Below are 18,588 nucleotides of genomic sequence, written 5' to 3'. Positions count from 1 at the left end.
GGGGGGGGGGGGGGGGGGGGTATGAACTGATCATTCAATTTTTTAATACGTAAATTTAAGAAAAAGGTCTGCTGCGAGAAAAAGAGGGGGATCCCCCCCCCCCCCCCCCCCGATACTGCGTGCCTGCCAATGTAGCAGCATCTGGCTCACATAGCTGGAAATTATTTCAATGGGGTAACTTGTTTTTGCACCCTTAGTGATTTGGAAAAATACGATCCTCCTCCAAAATGTAATAATAAATGTAACCACTTTGTATTTACTTCTATTAAATTAAATTTTTATGGAAGTGATTTAAGCTTAGATGCTCCAGTTTCGATTTTGTTGCTCTTTCAAATTCCATAGCTTTCGTTTGAAGTAAATATTCATGCATTTTCCGTTTACATCACAACACACCATCACAATACAGACTGTCTTTATTCATTTCAATATAACAGCAAATAAATACAATAATACAGATTGCAACTTCAAGAATAAACCTCAACAAACATTCGATCATTGATAAAAGAATTGAATATAAAATGGCATAATGCAGTAAAAATAAGACCATTGGTAATGATTTTGTATAGAATCTGACAAGATTTAGTTCAAAATCACCTTTTAATTAAAGCTTAAACACTAATTTAAAAGCAAGAATAATATTATGCTATTTGTACAATGCATTCAGATCTATTTTAAGACTTGGAAAAAGAAACACAAAAGTCGTAGATATAAAAACTAAATGACTACAATACTATAAAACTAGTAAAAGTCCTAAATCATTAACAGAATTTGTACACCCTTCCCCGGGTTTTTAGACCTTTCTACAATCTACCTGTATTATAAATTCAGTTTTCTCTTGCTCCCTGAAACTTGGTTTAAACAAAACCTGGGGTTTGAAATATACAGTATACATGCATGTCCAACTTGCAATTTTGACACCTAACCTATCCATCTGCTAATAGGACTACTAAGTAACATCTGAACGGTCATTTATTCTACAAGACGCTTTTGAATTTTGAATGAGGGTAATGTATGTAGTACTACATGTATAACATCTGAGAGATAGACACTCATCTATAAATTAATCACGGTGTTAATTATCAGTATGCAAAATTTCAATCACACTTAATAATAAAATAATGCATGCCATAAACATTCATGAGCAAGGTCATTAATGTACTGGAAAAGATTTAAATTGATCATTCACCAAAAAAATATAAAAATATATATATTATATGCATACCATACTTGATCTAGAGTATAAGTATGATACTCTAACCCCCCCCCCCCCCCAAAAAAAATGCTTCTATGCTTCCGCCATGATTTTGTAGTCATGTTAAGTCATGTATATTCAGACATGGCAGTGCAGCTTAGTGATTTAGTGATATGTACAACTGCATCAAGAAATGTTGTATACATGAAATCCCATCATCAAAACTTTACAAAACTTTACAATATCGTATATTGATCTCATAACTAGAAAAATAAGACTGTTACAACCTCTTAAAGATTGTCACACTATCAATGTTCAAAATCGGCAATATTGTAAGTTATTCCATTGTGTCAAATTTTCTATAATTTCTTGTAAATTTAACGTAAATGCCCATTTAGACATATCTCACACCAACAATATGAAGAATAGCACACACAGTCAGATGCATTACTTCAAAACTAGCAGTACTGAACAGTTCACAAAAACTAGCAAAATTAAGACCATAGTAATATTTTCAAAATCTACAGCTTAAGAAAAGTTCAGATATTGGACCTGAAAAATGGCTGATGGCATCAAACTGTGAGTAAATAAGATAGGTAACTAGAGTAAAGTAAATGTATACAGAGTACAAGACAAAATTGATTTCTTCACATTAGAAACCTGACAGCAAAGACCTTCATATCAACTACACCACAGTTCCAAAATATCAAACATCAATTAACATACAGCAACAATCAATCAACAATCAATACACAATCAACCCCCAATACACAGTCATAAACAACTATTATGACCAGATATTGAATTACTACAGGAGGTAATTTCTTGGAAATTAATTTGCACACACTCTCAATCCTAACTGATTTACTGGCAGTGAAATACAGTGCTAATTTGGAAAGCGGGATTTGAGCAATATCAAATAGGAATATTCATATCCTAATCGTAATATCATTTTGTGACCAATGATTGTATAATAATTCTGCATGAGGACTATTGTTATGTTAATTTTGAATGAGGACAAACAGTGGACAGATGTCAAATCATAATTCCTGACATTTCATGAATCCAATCATTCTATATTATGCACAATGTCACTTTAACAAATATCCCAGTCAAGCCAATATTTACTCAAATAAAAGATACACAGGCAATTATGCAAATTTCACCAAAAATTTCTAACATGACATGAACACACAAAAACCTCACTTGCAAATGTTTCTTATTGAAACAATGTTTCAAAAATAAATTTCATATCAACTTCACATGAACATTTATCTGTATTTCAACTTAGTCTTTATATAGGTACATGCAAGTTCTTTCCCAGTAAATGTTGAATGTCATTGAAAGCATATTGAAAAATGAAAACTTTACAGAGTGAAAAATAAATTAATACACATACATGTATTGTTTATAAGATTTCAAAACTGTTTCCAACCTTTCATAATAATAGCTCAGATCAGAAAATGATAATGCGTATACAATGTACAGTAAAACACGGTTATAACGAAGCACCAGGGACGGGCGATTTTGCTTCGTTATAAGCGTAATTCGTTATATCCGTCAAGTTTACAACATGTAATATAGCCTCGGGGAATGAAAGTCACTTCACTGTAAGCGTCAATTCTTTATAAGCGTGTTCGCTATAACCGTGTTTTACTGTAACTGTTTCAAATTAACAAAATATAAACATCAATAATGCTTGCAACCTTTAACATGGACATTTGCAAATTGGTTGATAAGATTCTAAAGGAACAGTCATGATTTTGATATAAACATTGACGTTCTAATAATTCTGTATCCTGAAAATAGGGAACACTCCATACAAAATAAAATGGGTGCATCCACATGGAATGTTGCTGCAGGTATTGAACACATACTACTTGTGAACATTAGTATGCAACAGTTAAAAACATAGTTGTATATTGTCATTGTATATCAGATAAACTTAATATCCACACTGTGGAAAGGCAGTAAACGAGTTTAAATTAAAGCAACAATTAACAGATGCATAGAAACAATAAGGCTTTCGAGACAGCTGGCTTGTTGGGAGTCCCCTGTATGGGAATCCCCTCCTCTTCTATTGCTGGATCCTCTTCCCTTGTTCAGTCTTCCTTCATCTCCTCGCGAACCGTCAATAGCACCTTCTGAGACAGCACCGTGAAGGAGTCTGTAAGGAAACAAACAACTTATATTTACAGATATCTACAGATAGAGATACATGTAACGAACAATAAATTGTAATCTTCCCATTTCCATTATCCTAGCACTATCCAGTTAATATAGCATAGCATATAAGCCTTGCTGCATTCCATCATCCTTTATGCAGCCTTACATTACAAGAAAGTGGACAATGAAATATGTCTATTCACTGTACAAGTGTAGCCATCATTTGTCTTCTCTTTACATAGGAAAGAAAGAAGTCCTGATGGACTGAAGACTTGCCTACGAAGCCAGTGAAGGCCCGGGGTTTGTTTCTCCACGCAACCCCCAGCAGGTAGACTGGGACCCCAGACAAGATCATGATGATGCCCCATAACACCTCGTTAGCATCAATCGTCAGAGGCATTAACAGCAGGAATACACAGATGAAGATGAAGAAAATGGGCAGTAGTATAGCCACCTGTTAAAACAAAACAAAAAATGAAAACACTTGTAGCTGTTATTACACAACTGCACAACAATTTTTTTTTCTAGACATGCATACAATCTGTCAACTAATGAGCTATCGTTTTTATAAATACCTTGATGGGTCGTTCCCGTTTGGGAAATTTATATCGCATGTAGATGAGGCCGGCAATACTGATTGTGACAAACAAGGTCTCCACAAATGCTGCGTAGTTAATGAGGACCTGGACATCTCGACTACACAACATGACCAAGGACATCAGACACTGCAACAAGCAACCATAACCAGATAAATATATAAGTTAAAAGAATGTAGATAATGGCTTTATCTCCCTTTATCACAAGTGGTACATAATTCACATATCTCTCTCGTTTGACCAGTTTATTATGTTTTACAAGATTATTATTGTTTCACAAGACTGCTACATGTATAATGAGATATTAAGTTTTTTCTTACTATCAATAGAAATGCCTTTCACAATTTTAACAACTTTATATATATCGATTTTGAATACTGTCAATATCAAATAAACCAAATAGGTGATTCTAAAGTCCCAGACAAAAATCTTTTGTATTTTACTTTATATTTAGGCAATAAAATAATTTAAAGAAAATGAGGATCCAACTAACTAATGTCAATTTTCTTACTCATTGTTAGAGAATTATTATCAATAATTATTTTCACTGTATTATTTCACTTTCAAGTTGTAATGCAAAAAAATTAGCATTAATGTTTATCATTACATTTTGCCCAGCAAAAGAACACAAAATTCTCATTACCCGTATGCACGTATATCTTCGTTAAAGTTTGATGAATACCGGTAGACAAAGTATGTATTCAAAATTTGATTCAAAATGGAGGATTAATAGTGTACAAACATTGCCATTAGATTGATCTCTCACTTTGTCTGGAAATAGTCGCATGTGCATAAACCAACACATTATAAACCAGCCTGTGACAAATGCACCTGCACAACAAAATGTTCATACACTGTACAAGTACCGGTAAGTGTTTATTACTGTACATGGCACAAGGTAATGGAGTGAATGATCTACACATGGATCAGATATAAATCAACAGGTTGTTTGCACACCTCAGCAGACACAAGAATAATACTGAGAAATCAAAGTTTACAAAGTTCAACTCCCAAAAGTATCAAGCAATTGAAGGATTTGTGCATCAAGGTAAAATGTACTATACTTTCTGAGTGATGTAGGCAAAATGTATTCAGATGAATGCAATGACAACTGTTCACTTAAATAGGGATGAAATTGGTGTACTGTTTGCTCTTTATAAAGTTTTAATAGCTGTAAGTTAATGTCATTGGTTAACACATCTAAATGTAAGGTACATGTATATTCATAAAAATCATATTGATTCAATGCACTAAATGACATCTTGCTAAACGGACATACTGCTATTGAAGTAGAAGCAAATGAATGTAAATAATTTACGAAGAGAAAATATCAGATGAACATAATAAAAGGTCAGATTCTTGATGCATAAATAGAAGATTTTTAGAATCTAGAAATATAATTTTGTTCCTGAATAACAAAATAAAAATGTAAAGCAATACAACAGCCATCTTTCTCTGTTACCTGTACATGTATGTTTTAATACACACATCTGTTAATTCTACAATCAACATATAAATACCTAAAATTATACCAATCATACTCTAATATTGTTCCTTGTGTACTAACAAGTAAAACATTTATGTACATAAATGTTTCATACAACAGTGACTTGCAGACAGGTGAATGAAACAGACACAAAAAATAAAACTACTCACCCCAAACAACAGGGATGGAAGAGGCGTGAAGAGATTAATGTTCAGGGTGGCTAGGAAATCTGGGAGATGTCCTTGTCTGGCCCCAACAAAGTACAATCTACAATGTCATAGTACACTTATATGTAATGTAAGATTACCCTCATTCAATTAAATTTAAAAAATCTTTCACTTACATTACATGCAATCTATGTTGCAATGATGTAGGAGTTTAGTAACGATTTGAAATTATCCATGTTGATATTCAATTGAAATAAAACTCTATCTTAGATCAATATTTATACAGTTATAAGGCAACTGTGTTAGCATGTTAACCAATGTGTCCTACTTGTGAAGGTCAATACACTTTAAGTCAACGATTTATTCACCTATCAGGACCCCCAATAAGGTTAAAGTTCTGAGATGACAGCCATAAAAGGATAACCCCTGGTCAAATCCATTCAGCCACTTTACCTTGAAAAGCCAAAAAACTCTTATATCTTTTCCACTGGACACAAGATCCCAATTCAAATCTGCATATTGAAACTAAACCCAGATATATTCTTTGGCTTATTGAGTAGCCTTAGAAAGTGTATTTATGTAAACTAGAAAGATCTACAGTTTTCTATAAGATGCCACATGTCAGATAAAGAAATTAAACTCCACATGACACTAAATTTAATATTTGACAAGGCTCTCACCTGAATCATCTATCCATGCAAATAAGGCATGTCATATATACATGTAGTGAAAAAATTAATTACCAGTAAACCTTTCAGTAACAAGTAACCATATAGAACATTTTGATACCAAATTCTGGATTTTGGGAGGGTTGATAATTAGAAAAAAGGGGGGGGGGGGGGGTTGTTGTTCTTTGGAGTTCCTCTTCAAATCTAATCCTTAGTGTTTTTCTGAATCTCTATAAATTCTGTAAGTTATGAAATAAAAAAAAAAACAGGATTTTGCGTCTCTATGAATCGCTATAAATGCTCTAGGATATGAAATACAAAAACAGGACTTTACGTAATCAAAAGATAGCAGAGTTCCTCTGGTGACAAGTGAATAGGAGACATGTTTTGATAATAAATGAGGTCTTCTTGGCCGAGAAAACAGCAGACTGTTTGCTGTTTGATACAAAAACACCAGAAAGAATCACGGTTACCTAGAAGATGTAAATATGGCCCCATTTACACTGCCGAATGTTGAGCATGCCACAAAAACAGGCATAATCCACGCCATCACCCCAAGAGTTCTGCCAGCGAAGGTCTGAAAAAAAACAATGCCAAGGAGATTGTCAGCAACAAGGCTTCTGGTATTACATTTAAGTGGTTAATCTATTAATGTGGATGAAAGTGCATCATGTTAATTAATTTTAATATAAACATGATTCGAAGAATTTTCAAACCGTATTTAACAATAAACAGCATTTTAAAAATTCTAAGAAAGTTAAAAACTGTAAAAAGTCCAGATGAGTTCAAAATTATGACTAAAATATTCAAATTGTACAATATTTAACAATAAAAAACATTTTTAAAAAATTCATAGAAATTAAAAACTGTAAAATCTCTGTATGGTTTTTATATTATGACTTGCAGATCAGTAGCTGACGCTTCAATTTTACGCACAAATTGCTGTTTAGCATTATAAATGTATAAGATTATACATGTAGTTGATTTTCTTGTTCAATTTATAAGAAATTTTGATTGGATGGAGGTGTCTCATACCTCCTTAAATTGACACATTCAAACAAAGAGAATAAATATCATTAATTATATTATAGGGATAACATATAACCTTCAACGAGATATCAGAGCGAGCCTATCTATGTACATGCACCATATTTCTACACTACATGCATACATAACAATGGGAGTTACATTTATTGCAATTCTCTTCTTTCATTCTGACTGCCACTGTCAAGTTCAATTAAAGTCTACCATAGAATCAAGTGAACGGATAGACTGATGCATGGTAAAGTTTCAAGGTAAAGTTCTGATCAAAGCCCATATTAAGTTTAGGATATATAAAATATGACTGTATGTATCAAAATGACATGTGTTCACAATCATTCAACACTTGACATGTTCTCTGCAGGGGGGGGGGAGGGGGGGGGAGGGGTGTCCATTTCTGTTTGTCTTCATTAACACCAGGTTCCTCCTCTCAGTGCACTGTCCTATCCCACTGATCGACCCCTGCTGGGAGACGGGGACTCAATGAATGGAGCTACCAGTAAACCTAATTCATCCACAAACACATGTCAAACCCCAGTAACATCTGGACACATGCCAGGATAGACCTGCCGGATTCTGTTTATGGCTTATAATTATATTTTACGTTGGAATGGTATTTAGTACATACATAAATAGAACACTACATACAGATTCATTAACAGTGTTATTTGGCATCATGTGGGTCCTATTCAGTGTATGCATTTTAAAAATTATCCAACCAATTCTAGGATGGACCCGTTGCAGGATCTTACACTGGCCGAATTCCTCAACCTAATAAACCTACATGAGCACTACATTTATTGTAATCAGCCAATTCCACTGATATAAGTATTGAAAAAAATTTATTATTTATAAACTTTTTAGTTCCTATTCATTGCTCCTCAAGTCCTTATCAACTTGTATTCTATGTAGGGCTCACTATCAGCCAGTTATCAATTCAAGGTCATTCTTGCAACATGCATCTCTGAGTGATGCATACATGTAGTACCAGGTTAGTATTTTTGTCTTTTACCTTGTACTTGTTCTGAGTTAGTTCTATTTAGATATGCAAAAGTGCATCTGTCCAAGGCAAGTGTGATAATTTTTTCAAGGATTTGACTGCTGTGTGTATCATGGCCCTCACCTGAGGTCATTGACCTAGGTCAAGGTCACATGCAAATCATTATCAATTCTACACTTAATTCACAAGAAGTTTTACTCCTTTTTTGACATTTCTATTTTAGATTTAAAATCAACTAAACCTTTGAAGCACAGTGCAAACTTCAAATGTTGAGAAACCTTTTTGAACCTAATACATTGTACTTGCAAAATTAATATTAAACATACATATACTTAGTCTGATCTTTCATCATTTTTTTTCAGGGAGTAATGAGTTTTTCTACATTGGGAAAATATTGTCAATTTTGGTACAATGAGACTACCAGCATTTTCAATTGGAAATGTACAACCCCACAGTTTATGTCCTGGTATAAAAACCAAGTTATTAGACAAGTCATATTGTGTATTGGGTCTAATCTTATCTATCTGAGAATGGGGTTCAGAGAATTCTGCCACAGACTTCAAGTCTTTTGTCTCACTTACCACAGCAGTAGCTTTAGAGGCCAACATCTCAGCCGGAGTAAGGACGGCAAAATACGCTATATTAGCCAGCACATATATAACTGTCACTAATGGTATAGATATACCAATGGCTCGAGGTAGATTCCTGCAAAATGATTGACAGGTATTTGAACAAGGGATAACACTTGTTTCACTGTGATAAGTTATAACACAATTCAGTATTATTAAAAATATATTAAGATAACATTTTTAAGAGGATTACAACGAGGAATGTGAAGAACATACTTGTATGGATTTTTCAATTCTTCTGTCACAAAATTTAAATAATTCCTGTGAAATAAAAAATAAACATGATGAATAAATGCTGTCCAATTCTCACTGCGTAATTTATAACCACTCATATCTCAATGTATATTATACATGTTAACATGGTTTCACAGAGATTTATTACAAGAATTTGGACATAACTGTAAACATAAAAACTTTGACTCCAAAATGTCATAAACAAATCTTCGAAAAGTGGAAGAAGGCGTATTTAGATGAGAGAATAAGTATTACCATCCTGCATAGGAGAAAAGCCCAGAGTAAAAGGACAGGGCTATTTTTCCTAAAGATGTTTCTGAGTTCTCAAATGGCTCCTCAAAACTCTCCCTGTCACCTGTAGAGAATACATGGCATTGGTTTGGTAATCAAAAAACATCAGGTGTTTGTGTATATAATATTTGAAGTATTAAACAATGTACCAGTTGGTATAATTACTGGTACAGAAAAAAAAGATTAACTTAATAAATGCTATACAGATTGAAACAGCTAAAAAAAAACATCATTTCAACAGTGACAATTTAATGACGACTATCAGTTAACATAAATTTACTGATATTACCCACTAAAAACAAAAGTTTGGAGAAGAAAAGATGAATGTTTTATTTGGTCTATGGAATCACACACATATAAAAAAAAAAAACCCAGACACATTCTAAAATGGGGTTATTAGTAGCATTTTTAGGGAATTTGCAGTCAATTATACAAGGATAACTGGCCCAATTTTCAGCAAACACAAACACCTGTGTGAGATTTGACATCAGAAGGTAAATTAGATTAATATGGCAAGTCCACCCCCTGAGCTATAGTGGAGGGCCTCTTTCATCAAAGCACCTCCAGTCAACACGTGACTTGAAGGAGGCTGGTGTCACTTAATACCCTGTTTCCTCCCCCAAACAAAGCTGTTTACTTTGTGTAACAACCAGTGGGTGAAGGATCAATGCAGATTAAACAGGTTGCAGTTTTTGTCCGGCAAATAAAAAATGTTGACTCGTATCTTTACAACTAAATGGTCAATGCCCAGTATCAATAATGAAGTATTTTCTTTAAAAAGAAGGTGAAAACCATGGGATTTTTAATTGGTTTTCAAATGGTCCTCTGTTAATAATTTCACAAGCAGACTAATGGCATGTTACACACCCACCAATAAGAAAAATTTATTCTGTATCAATTATCTCAAACAGTAAATTATGTTGGTTTTGGGAAATATGTTAGCCTTGAACATTCACTTAAACAATGAAACAGTAAACCAGGAATTCTTAAAAATAGGAAAGTGATTTAATGCAATATATTCACAATTTGACAACAAAACGGCAAAAATAGCTGGAATAAAATGGACAATTGAGTTCTGTACTTCTCTTGTTTTTCTGCAAGGTCCTTTAAGGTACCTCACTACACCCAGACTTATACTTTTTAAGAATCTACGTCGGTGATTTAAATGTTTTATTAAACTGTTTATATCATTCGATTCGGCTGTATATCGGCGAAGCTCACTGGTTAAAGTATTGGGCTTCTAAACCGCTGATCATGAGTTTGAATCTGCCTGGAGCTTTTGTTCATGTTTACTGAATGAAATTTTCAAAAATGTAATTTTTCACCCAAAATCGCACATTTTTTGCCTATTTGACTTAAATACTTCTTATCCATTATGATGTCCATCATAATCAATTAATTTTCTGCTAATTTGAGAAAATATTTCAAGGTGTAGTGAGCCACCTTAAATTTCTCCCATTTCTCTGATCATGGAAGAAGGAGGCATCTGATTTAATTATTTACTTTTTAAAAAAATTTGTTTTGTGCTTTACAGTGTTCGATGTTATATTGTTAATGATGCAGACAGAAACAGCTGGTGTGTTACTTGTGGCTATTGCTTCTGGGTTTTTTTATCAATATTCACAGCCATCACACATAATTGTAACTTGTTCCCACACCTTGTCAACCCACAGCATTGTGATCTCAACTCAGTGCTTCAAATTATAGTTTTGCTGAGTTTAATTGATATATAAATCCAACAAGATATCTGTGAGCCAATGCTCACTAGTGATACCCCCGCTCTGATGTGAATATGCAAAATAAGCAAAGTCGACATTTAACAGAAAGCTGGCATTCGATTGGTACAGAAATATATCCCACAATATGGCATGCCTAAACAAATAGTGTGTTAAAATTTCAAGCATCTGCGATAAATAGCTGCTGAAAAATCTTTGAGGAAAATTGGTTTGAAAATTTTGGCTAAAATAAACAAAGTACTCATTTAACAGGAAGTTGACGTCTGATTGCTACAAAAATATATCCCACAATATGGCATGCCAAAACAAATAGTGTGTTAAAATTTAAAGCATCTGCGATAAATAGTTGCTGAGAAATCTTTGAGGGAAATTTGTTTGAAAATTTTGGCTAAAAATAAACAAAGTACTCATTTAACAGGAAGTTGACGTCCAATTGGTACAAAAATATATCCCACAATATGGCATGCCAAAACAAATAGTGTGTTAAAATTTCAAGCATCTGCGATAAATAGCTGCTGAGAAATCTTTGACGGAAATTTGTTTGAAAATTTTTGCTAAAAATAAACAAAGTCGTCATTTAACAGGAAGTTGACGTCTGATTGGTACAAAAATATATCCCACGATATGGCATGCCTATACAAATATTGTGTAAAAATTTCAAGCATCTGCGATAGATAGTTGCTGAGAAATTTTTGACGAAACTTTGTTTGAAAATTTTAGTTAAAAAATAAGCAAAGTCGTCATTTAACAGGAAGTTGACGTCCAATTGGTACAAAAATATATCCCACGATATGGCATGCCTTAACAAAAACTGTGTAAAAATTTCAAGCATCTGCGATAAATAGTTGCTGAGATAAATGCGACAGAAATTTTTGTTACGGACGGACGGACAGACAGACCGACAGACAGACAGACACACAAGGGTAAAACAGTATACCCCCTCTCCTTCCGAGCGGGGGTATAAAATGGGAAGTCAGTCTTTAAAACAGTAAAACTTAAATCAGATGTATTAGATATAAACAGCTTCATTGCCAAAAATATAATACCTGTAGAAAATATAATAATTGTAGAAAATCCCCACGTTTTAATGAATTGATTTTTTTTTCACCTATAAATTAAGGTAAAAACAGGTGCCTGGTGACATTTGAAGTGTCCATTTTAATATCATAAGTATCGTTAATCAAATACAGTTTTCCTCCTTTTAATATATCAAACATATTTATACCATCATACTTGAAAATGTTAATTTGATATCTAAATAGTTCATTAACATTATTAATTTAAATTCTAAGGAGATGATATACATGAATGTGATGTAACACAGCAAGAATAAATGAAATCACCAATTATTCCTGTACACTTAAATCAAAGGGATGATACAAAAATTATGCAATAGTTGACTATAAGTTATTATTTTAAAGAAGTTAAATTAAGTACATTACTGCAACGTAGACCATTCCTTCCTTAACTATTTTTCTTTTAGATAAGAGCAAAAGTTAAAATAGAATATCAGGCTAATTTATAAGGTATACTAGTTGGACATTGCTGCTCAGCTCACTTTGAAATAATTTCTGAATGATCATATGCTAAATCATTGCTCAATTATTAATTTGATAACCAATTTCAGTGGGTTGACATTATGTTTGAAAAATTAAACTAAACTTGACAAGTCGATGTACTTACCGGTACTTAAATTTGTCATTGACATGGAAAAACCTTTCTTAACATTATTCCTGGAAGCAAAGGCTTTACGTATTATCACTAGCATTCTTAATCATTCTAGATTTTTTTTTAAGGCAATTGTAAATAAGTTTATATTTTAAATTCTTTAGATTCGGATTTGTTTTTACATTAACTGATTTGTTTCTACTGGTATATCTTATTTATAAAGTTGTTTTTGTTTTTTGTTTTTTGTTTTTTTTTTTTTCGGGGGGGGGGGGGGGGGGGGGGGGGGGGGTTGTTTGTTTTTTGGGTTTTTTTTTTTGGGGGGGGGGGGGGGGAGTACATTATATTTACAATACATTTTTAAAGGTTTAAACACTGGTAATGAAAATTTTATATTTAAAACTCCAAATTAATTACTATTAGCATCTAAAAAATAAGTTATCATTTCTTATATACTAAGTATTGAAAACAAGACAGTCTTGAGCTCTTCAGAGAATTCGTAAAATGATCTCACAGGTTGTTGAACTTTTAGATAACAGACTGGTTAAGTTTATTTCCCAACAGATGACCTTAATCAAGAATAACATGTCCTTATTCCTGGATATCGGTGCAAGCTTACCAAAAAAGGTAGACTATTCCAATGATGATAGTGACTACCAATGCTAGGATATTGGTGCTATCTTACCAATGAAGAGGTAAATTATTATAGTGATGGTAGTCTCTACCAATGCTAGGATATTGGTGCTGGCTTACCCATGAAGAGGTAGACTATTCCAATGATGATAGCGACTACCAACGCTAGGATATTGGTGCTATCTTACCAATGAAGAGGTAGACTATTCCAATGATGATAGTGACTACCAACGCTAGGATATTGGTGCTAGCTTACCAATGAAGAGGTAGACTATTCCAATGATGATAGTGACTACCAACGCTAGGATATTGGTGCTAGCTTACCAATGAAGAGGTAGACTATTCCAATGATGATAGTGACTACCAATGCTAGGATATTGGTGCTATCTTACCAATGAAGAGGTAAATTATTCCAGTGATGGTAGTCTCTACCAATGCTAGGATATTGGTGCTGGCTTACCCATGAATAGGTAGACTATTCAAATGATGATAGTGACTACTAATGCTAGGATATTAATTGGTGCTATCTTACCAATGAAGAGGTAGACTATTTCAATGATGATAGTGACTACTAATGCTAGGATATTGGTGCTATCTTACCAATGAAGAGGTAGAATGAAGAGGTAGACTTTTCCAATGATGATAGTAACTACAAATGCTAGGATATTGGTGCTATCTTACCAATGAAAAGGTAGACTATTCCAATGATGACAGTGACTACTAATGCTAGGATATTGGTGCTGGCTTACCAATAAAGAGGTAGACTATTCCAATGATGCTAGTGACCACTAATGCTAGGATATTGGTGCTATCTTATCAATGAAGAAGTAGACTATTCCAATGATGATAGTGACTACCAATGCTAGGATATTGGTGCTAGCTTACCCATGAAAAGGTAGACTATTCCAATGATGACAGTGACTACTAATGCTAGGATATTGGTGCTGGCTTACCAATAAAGAGATAGACTATTCCAGTGATGCCAGTGACTACTAATGCTAGAATTTGGTGCTGGAATACCAATAAAGAAGTAGACTATTCCAGTGATGTTAGTGACTACTAATGCTAGGATATTGGTGCTGGATTACCAATAAAGAAGTAGAATATTCCAATGATGATAGTGACTACTAATGCTAGAATACTGGTGCTATCTTACCAATGAAGAGGTAGAATGAAGAGGTAGACTATTCTAATGATGATTATAGTGACTACCAATGCTAGGATATTGGTGCTATCTTACCAATGAAGAGGTAGACTATTCCAGTGATAATGATGACCACTAATGCTAGAACTTTTGTGATGGTGAACACATCTTGGACCCGGGCTGCCATTTTTACATTCCACGCATTTACAAATGTCAGGAGAGCTGAAAATAGTACATCAAAATGAAAGAATAAGTATAAACCAAATCTCCATGTTCAAGATTTTAACACATTTATTTAATTTATTTTGTATAATCCCTTTAGATTAATAATTTTAAATATCTATTGAAGTTCATTTCTGTTGATGCAACAAACAAAATTTGTCAAAATATTTCTGAATAACTGAAAATTGTTCATGGTTAGATCCGATATCATAATAACTTAACAAATTCATTGTAAATTACTGAAAATGAATCCCCAGTGCCACTGCATCAACATTCATTTTAATGCATAAAATTTTATTTTTGCATTGTTAAATTAGGTTCAAAATGTGTGCTATAATGTTTCTGATTTATTTAACTAAAGAAACAGTATATATTAGGCAGTCACTTAAATGACAACTTTACTTGAATTCATGCATAAAATATATATATAGTTACATGTATTAATATTCATTTCTTGTAAATACTTATAAATATGATGTAAAGAGTGTATTCTAATTATCAAATTTATCTATTTATTCATAAATATGCAGGTTACTAATGATATTAACCATATTATCACAAACAGTCAGCGAGTGCTATGTATTGCATCATCACAAAACCGGTGTGTAAAATGTTGCATCATCTCCGCTACACGGAACGATCGCCGGCTAAAAATGTTTATTTACGTGTACTTACTGATACAAACAGCTGCTAGTAGAGTGACCGCCTCCCCGGGGGCTTCACAATCGGGGAACAGTGGTTCTAACACATAATACGCAAAAGTCTGGGCAGTAATTGCATTTCCAGTGGGAATGATAATCATGATAGCTACCCATAGGTAGAGAAAAGCCGGGAAATGACCAAACGCTTCCATAATGTAAGCATAGTCCGCACCCGATTTTAGAATCATTGTCCCCAGCTCGGCATAGCACATGGCCCCCACGAGAGAAATGACCCCACAGAGCACCCACACGATGAGGGAAAGTCCTACACTTCCTGACTCCGTCAAAACGCCTTTCGGAGATATGAAGATCCCGCTCCCAACTATAACCCCAACAATAATGGCTACCCCATTGTGAAGCTGAAGTTCTCTCTTCAGTTTGACTGTGGTATCTTCTTCTATCACAACCTCCTTGTCGTCCGGATGAACTTTTACGGTACCGTTATTTCCCGACATGTTTTGTTTATAGATCGCAGAGTGCACCACGTGGAATTGAACAGAATCAGAAAGATGAATCAAAATATGTCTTCTTACGCAAAATTTCAAAGACACAGTGATTGAAATGTTCGAATAATCTCTTACACGTGTTAGGACTAGTGAAAACCGTTGTAAAACTCACGAACTTTCACTCCACATGTCTCTCCCGGGGTTGTTGTCATATTTGACTACGACGATGAACATGCTTCCGTTTTTGTTTAGTCGGAAAATCACGTGATCTGAATTGAAAAATTCATTGGTTGATTCATTGGCGGGTAAATTGTAATGAGACCCAAAGTGAGGAGGTACTTAAAACGCGCGGGATAGTTACACCAGGTTACATAGATCAATGTCGAGCTGACCAGGGATGGATATACTGTTACATCTCTTAAAAATGGTTTACAACTGAATAACAATCAAACAATAAAGAAAAGTTTATATATGATATCACGGTATACGATTGATTCATTTTAATTATACTGCAGTAAAATAAAATCTATCAAACCTTTAGATATCAAGATATTAATCTGGTATTTGAATTCTTCTTTATATACGGATATTTCGTTCTGAAATGTTGAATTTTTATCCATTTGTTTATTTTTATCTGCCCTCCCCAACCCCCACGATCGTATCTTGACATTTGATCGTATGAATCTCCAGATCCAGATTTAGAACACTCACATTATTTAAGAGTTGGGATCAAACTTGTAACATATTCATAAAGCATCGTAAGTCCCCTTCTCCGGCAAGCTAGGTAAGGATCGAAATATTTGTTATGTACATGTATTTTAATTGGAATATTTTTTTTCGGTCAAGTGACTGTCACTTTCTCTTTGTTCAAAACTGATTGAACAGTTTTTTAAACAAAAGTACATGTATAAGTGAATGTTAAATGTACGTATACAGTTGTCTTTATTTAGAGAAAAAATGTCAAGTATTTTTTTAAATAATTGAAAAACTACAACATGCGTGGTGCCTACACTGACGTAAAAATTAAAACCACTAACCTCATATGGAGAAATGGTGTACATTTTACTAATTTGCATAGCGGCCATATTGTTATCACAATGGCGATTTTCATTACAATAGAATATATAGAAAGGAATGAGAAAAATCACAAATTATAAAAAATAAGTATTTCGGAAATATTTTCTCCTCATTTGGTTCTGTCATTTACATCATCCGGGATTGGAATGTGCTTGTTTTGTTTACATTAGATATTGAGATGGCGGTTCCTTTTGAATCTGAAATATCGAAGCGGGGCGTTGTAGGAATAAAGTGTGTTTTAGTGTTGAAAGGCGTCATGAAGGGATTTTGGAATTATTTTTAAAATACTTGCCATTCATAGGTAAAGTAGTTCCTCATATATTTACAAAGTTTACATTGCAAACTAGTTGTGTCAGAAATTTAGACTCAAATTAAAAAAGTCTTGTCGGTTCCTTTTTACTTCCAATTTAGCATTTTCAAGACTTTCTCAGTAAGCCATCGGACTTGCAACTAGGCATTTATAAGTCTTTATATTGAATCATTAGGCATATTGCATATTTTTGATTAAGAATTATCGTTATAAATTGAATGAATTTTTTCATTTTATAATTTTATTCGGTTTCAAGCTGATATTTTTGGCTGTTTATCTATTTATTTACTCATTTTAGCCGGTAAAGTCATATTTTTAGATTATCTATGGTTGGATAGAGAGGTATTCAATGTGAATTTTAAGTGTGAATCACTGATTGTGGTGACAAAAACATACACAGATAATCTATGCATTGCCTAAACACATGTTCTCATTCAAAAAATGAAAGTTTTGACGTAATAACACAAATTTCATACATAAAAAGTATGTAATTTTCATTCGAAAGGGAGACAATTTGAAGACATAAATATTAATGAGAACAGTGTCACGTGACATTTAGCTCATGAATAAAGTGTACGTGATTTCTCCATATGTGGATAAGGCATGGATATGACACTCATTGTTTATTGATAATAAACCTTTTAACCAAGTGTTGATAAATGTGTAAATTGTGAGAAGTTTTGTGAGATATTTAGCACTATTAATCGAAATACTAGTCTGACTAAACAAGTATCACATTGACACTATTACGGTTGCCCTTTGATAATTCGAGAAGCGTGTAGGAGTTACTTTCCTTATCGTGAACAAATTAAGGCTCCTTCTTTTTTTTTACTGTTACCCAAACATTTTAAAAGGTGTTACATTTGCATCAGTATAATTACATGTATTGTCATAATAAACTGTAAATGATGGGTACTTTCTGATGGGAAAAAAACCTACAAGTACATGATGCATATTGATTATATTTTTAGAAAAGGTAAAATGGTCGCCCTACCTTTTCATTTTGATATAACTTAATTTTTTATTGAAGCGGTAAGTTAATATAAGTATTGATGGTTCGTCAACTGTGCGTGTGTATGATTGTATGATTGATATTTCAAACATCAGTGTGCATAAAATGCTATATTTTTAATTAATCTGTTTTTATTATGATCTGTTGATCTATATACCACCTTCTTTTTATT

General features: G+C 33.5%; 1 protein-coding gene across 1 annotated transcript; it reads right to left on the bottom strand.

Moving 5' to 3' along the window:
• Positions 1 to 395: 395 nt before the first annotated feature.
• LOC128188817 (Y+L amino acid transporter 2-like) lies at positions 396 to 16,400 on the bottom strand. The gene is made up of 10 exons (XM_052860095.1): positions 15,546 to 16,400; positions 14,745 to 14,870; positions 9,435 to 9,534; positions 9,162 to 9,206; positions 8,898 to 9,021; positions 6,749 to 6,852; positions 5,611 to 5,707; positions 3,934 to 4,083; positions 3,635 to 3,812; positions 396 to 3,359 (listed from the first exon to the last, which is right to left on the bottom strand). The coding sequence occupies exons 1-10, from the start codon at positions 16,024 to 16,026 to the stop codon at positions 3,295 to 3,297; spliced, it is 1,470 nt and encodes a 489-aa protein (XP_052716055.1). The 5' UTR covers positions 16,027 to 16,400; the 3' UTR covers positions 396 to 3,294.
• Positions 16,401 to 18,588: the final 2,188 nt, after the last annotated feature.

The sequence above is a fragment of the Crassostrea angulata genome, chromosome 6 (genome assembly GCF_025612915.1).
Source record: "Crassostrea angulata isolate pt1a10 chromosome 6, ASM2561291v2, whole genome shotgun sequence".
In the NCBI taxonomy this organism is placed as follows: Eukaryota; Metazoa; Mollusca; class Bivalvia; order Ostreida; family Ostreidae; genus Magallana; species Magallana angulata.
The sequence above is the reverse complement of the archived record's forward strand: the minus strand, read 5'-3'. Positions and strand labels throughout refer to the sequence as shown.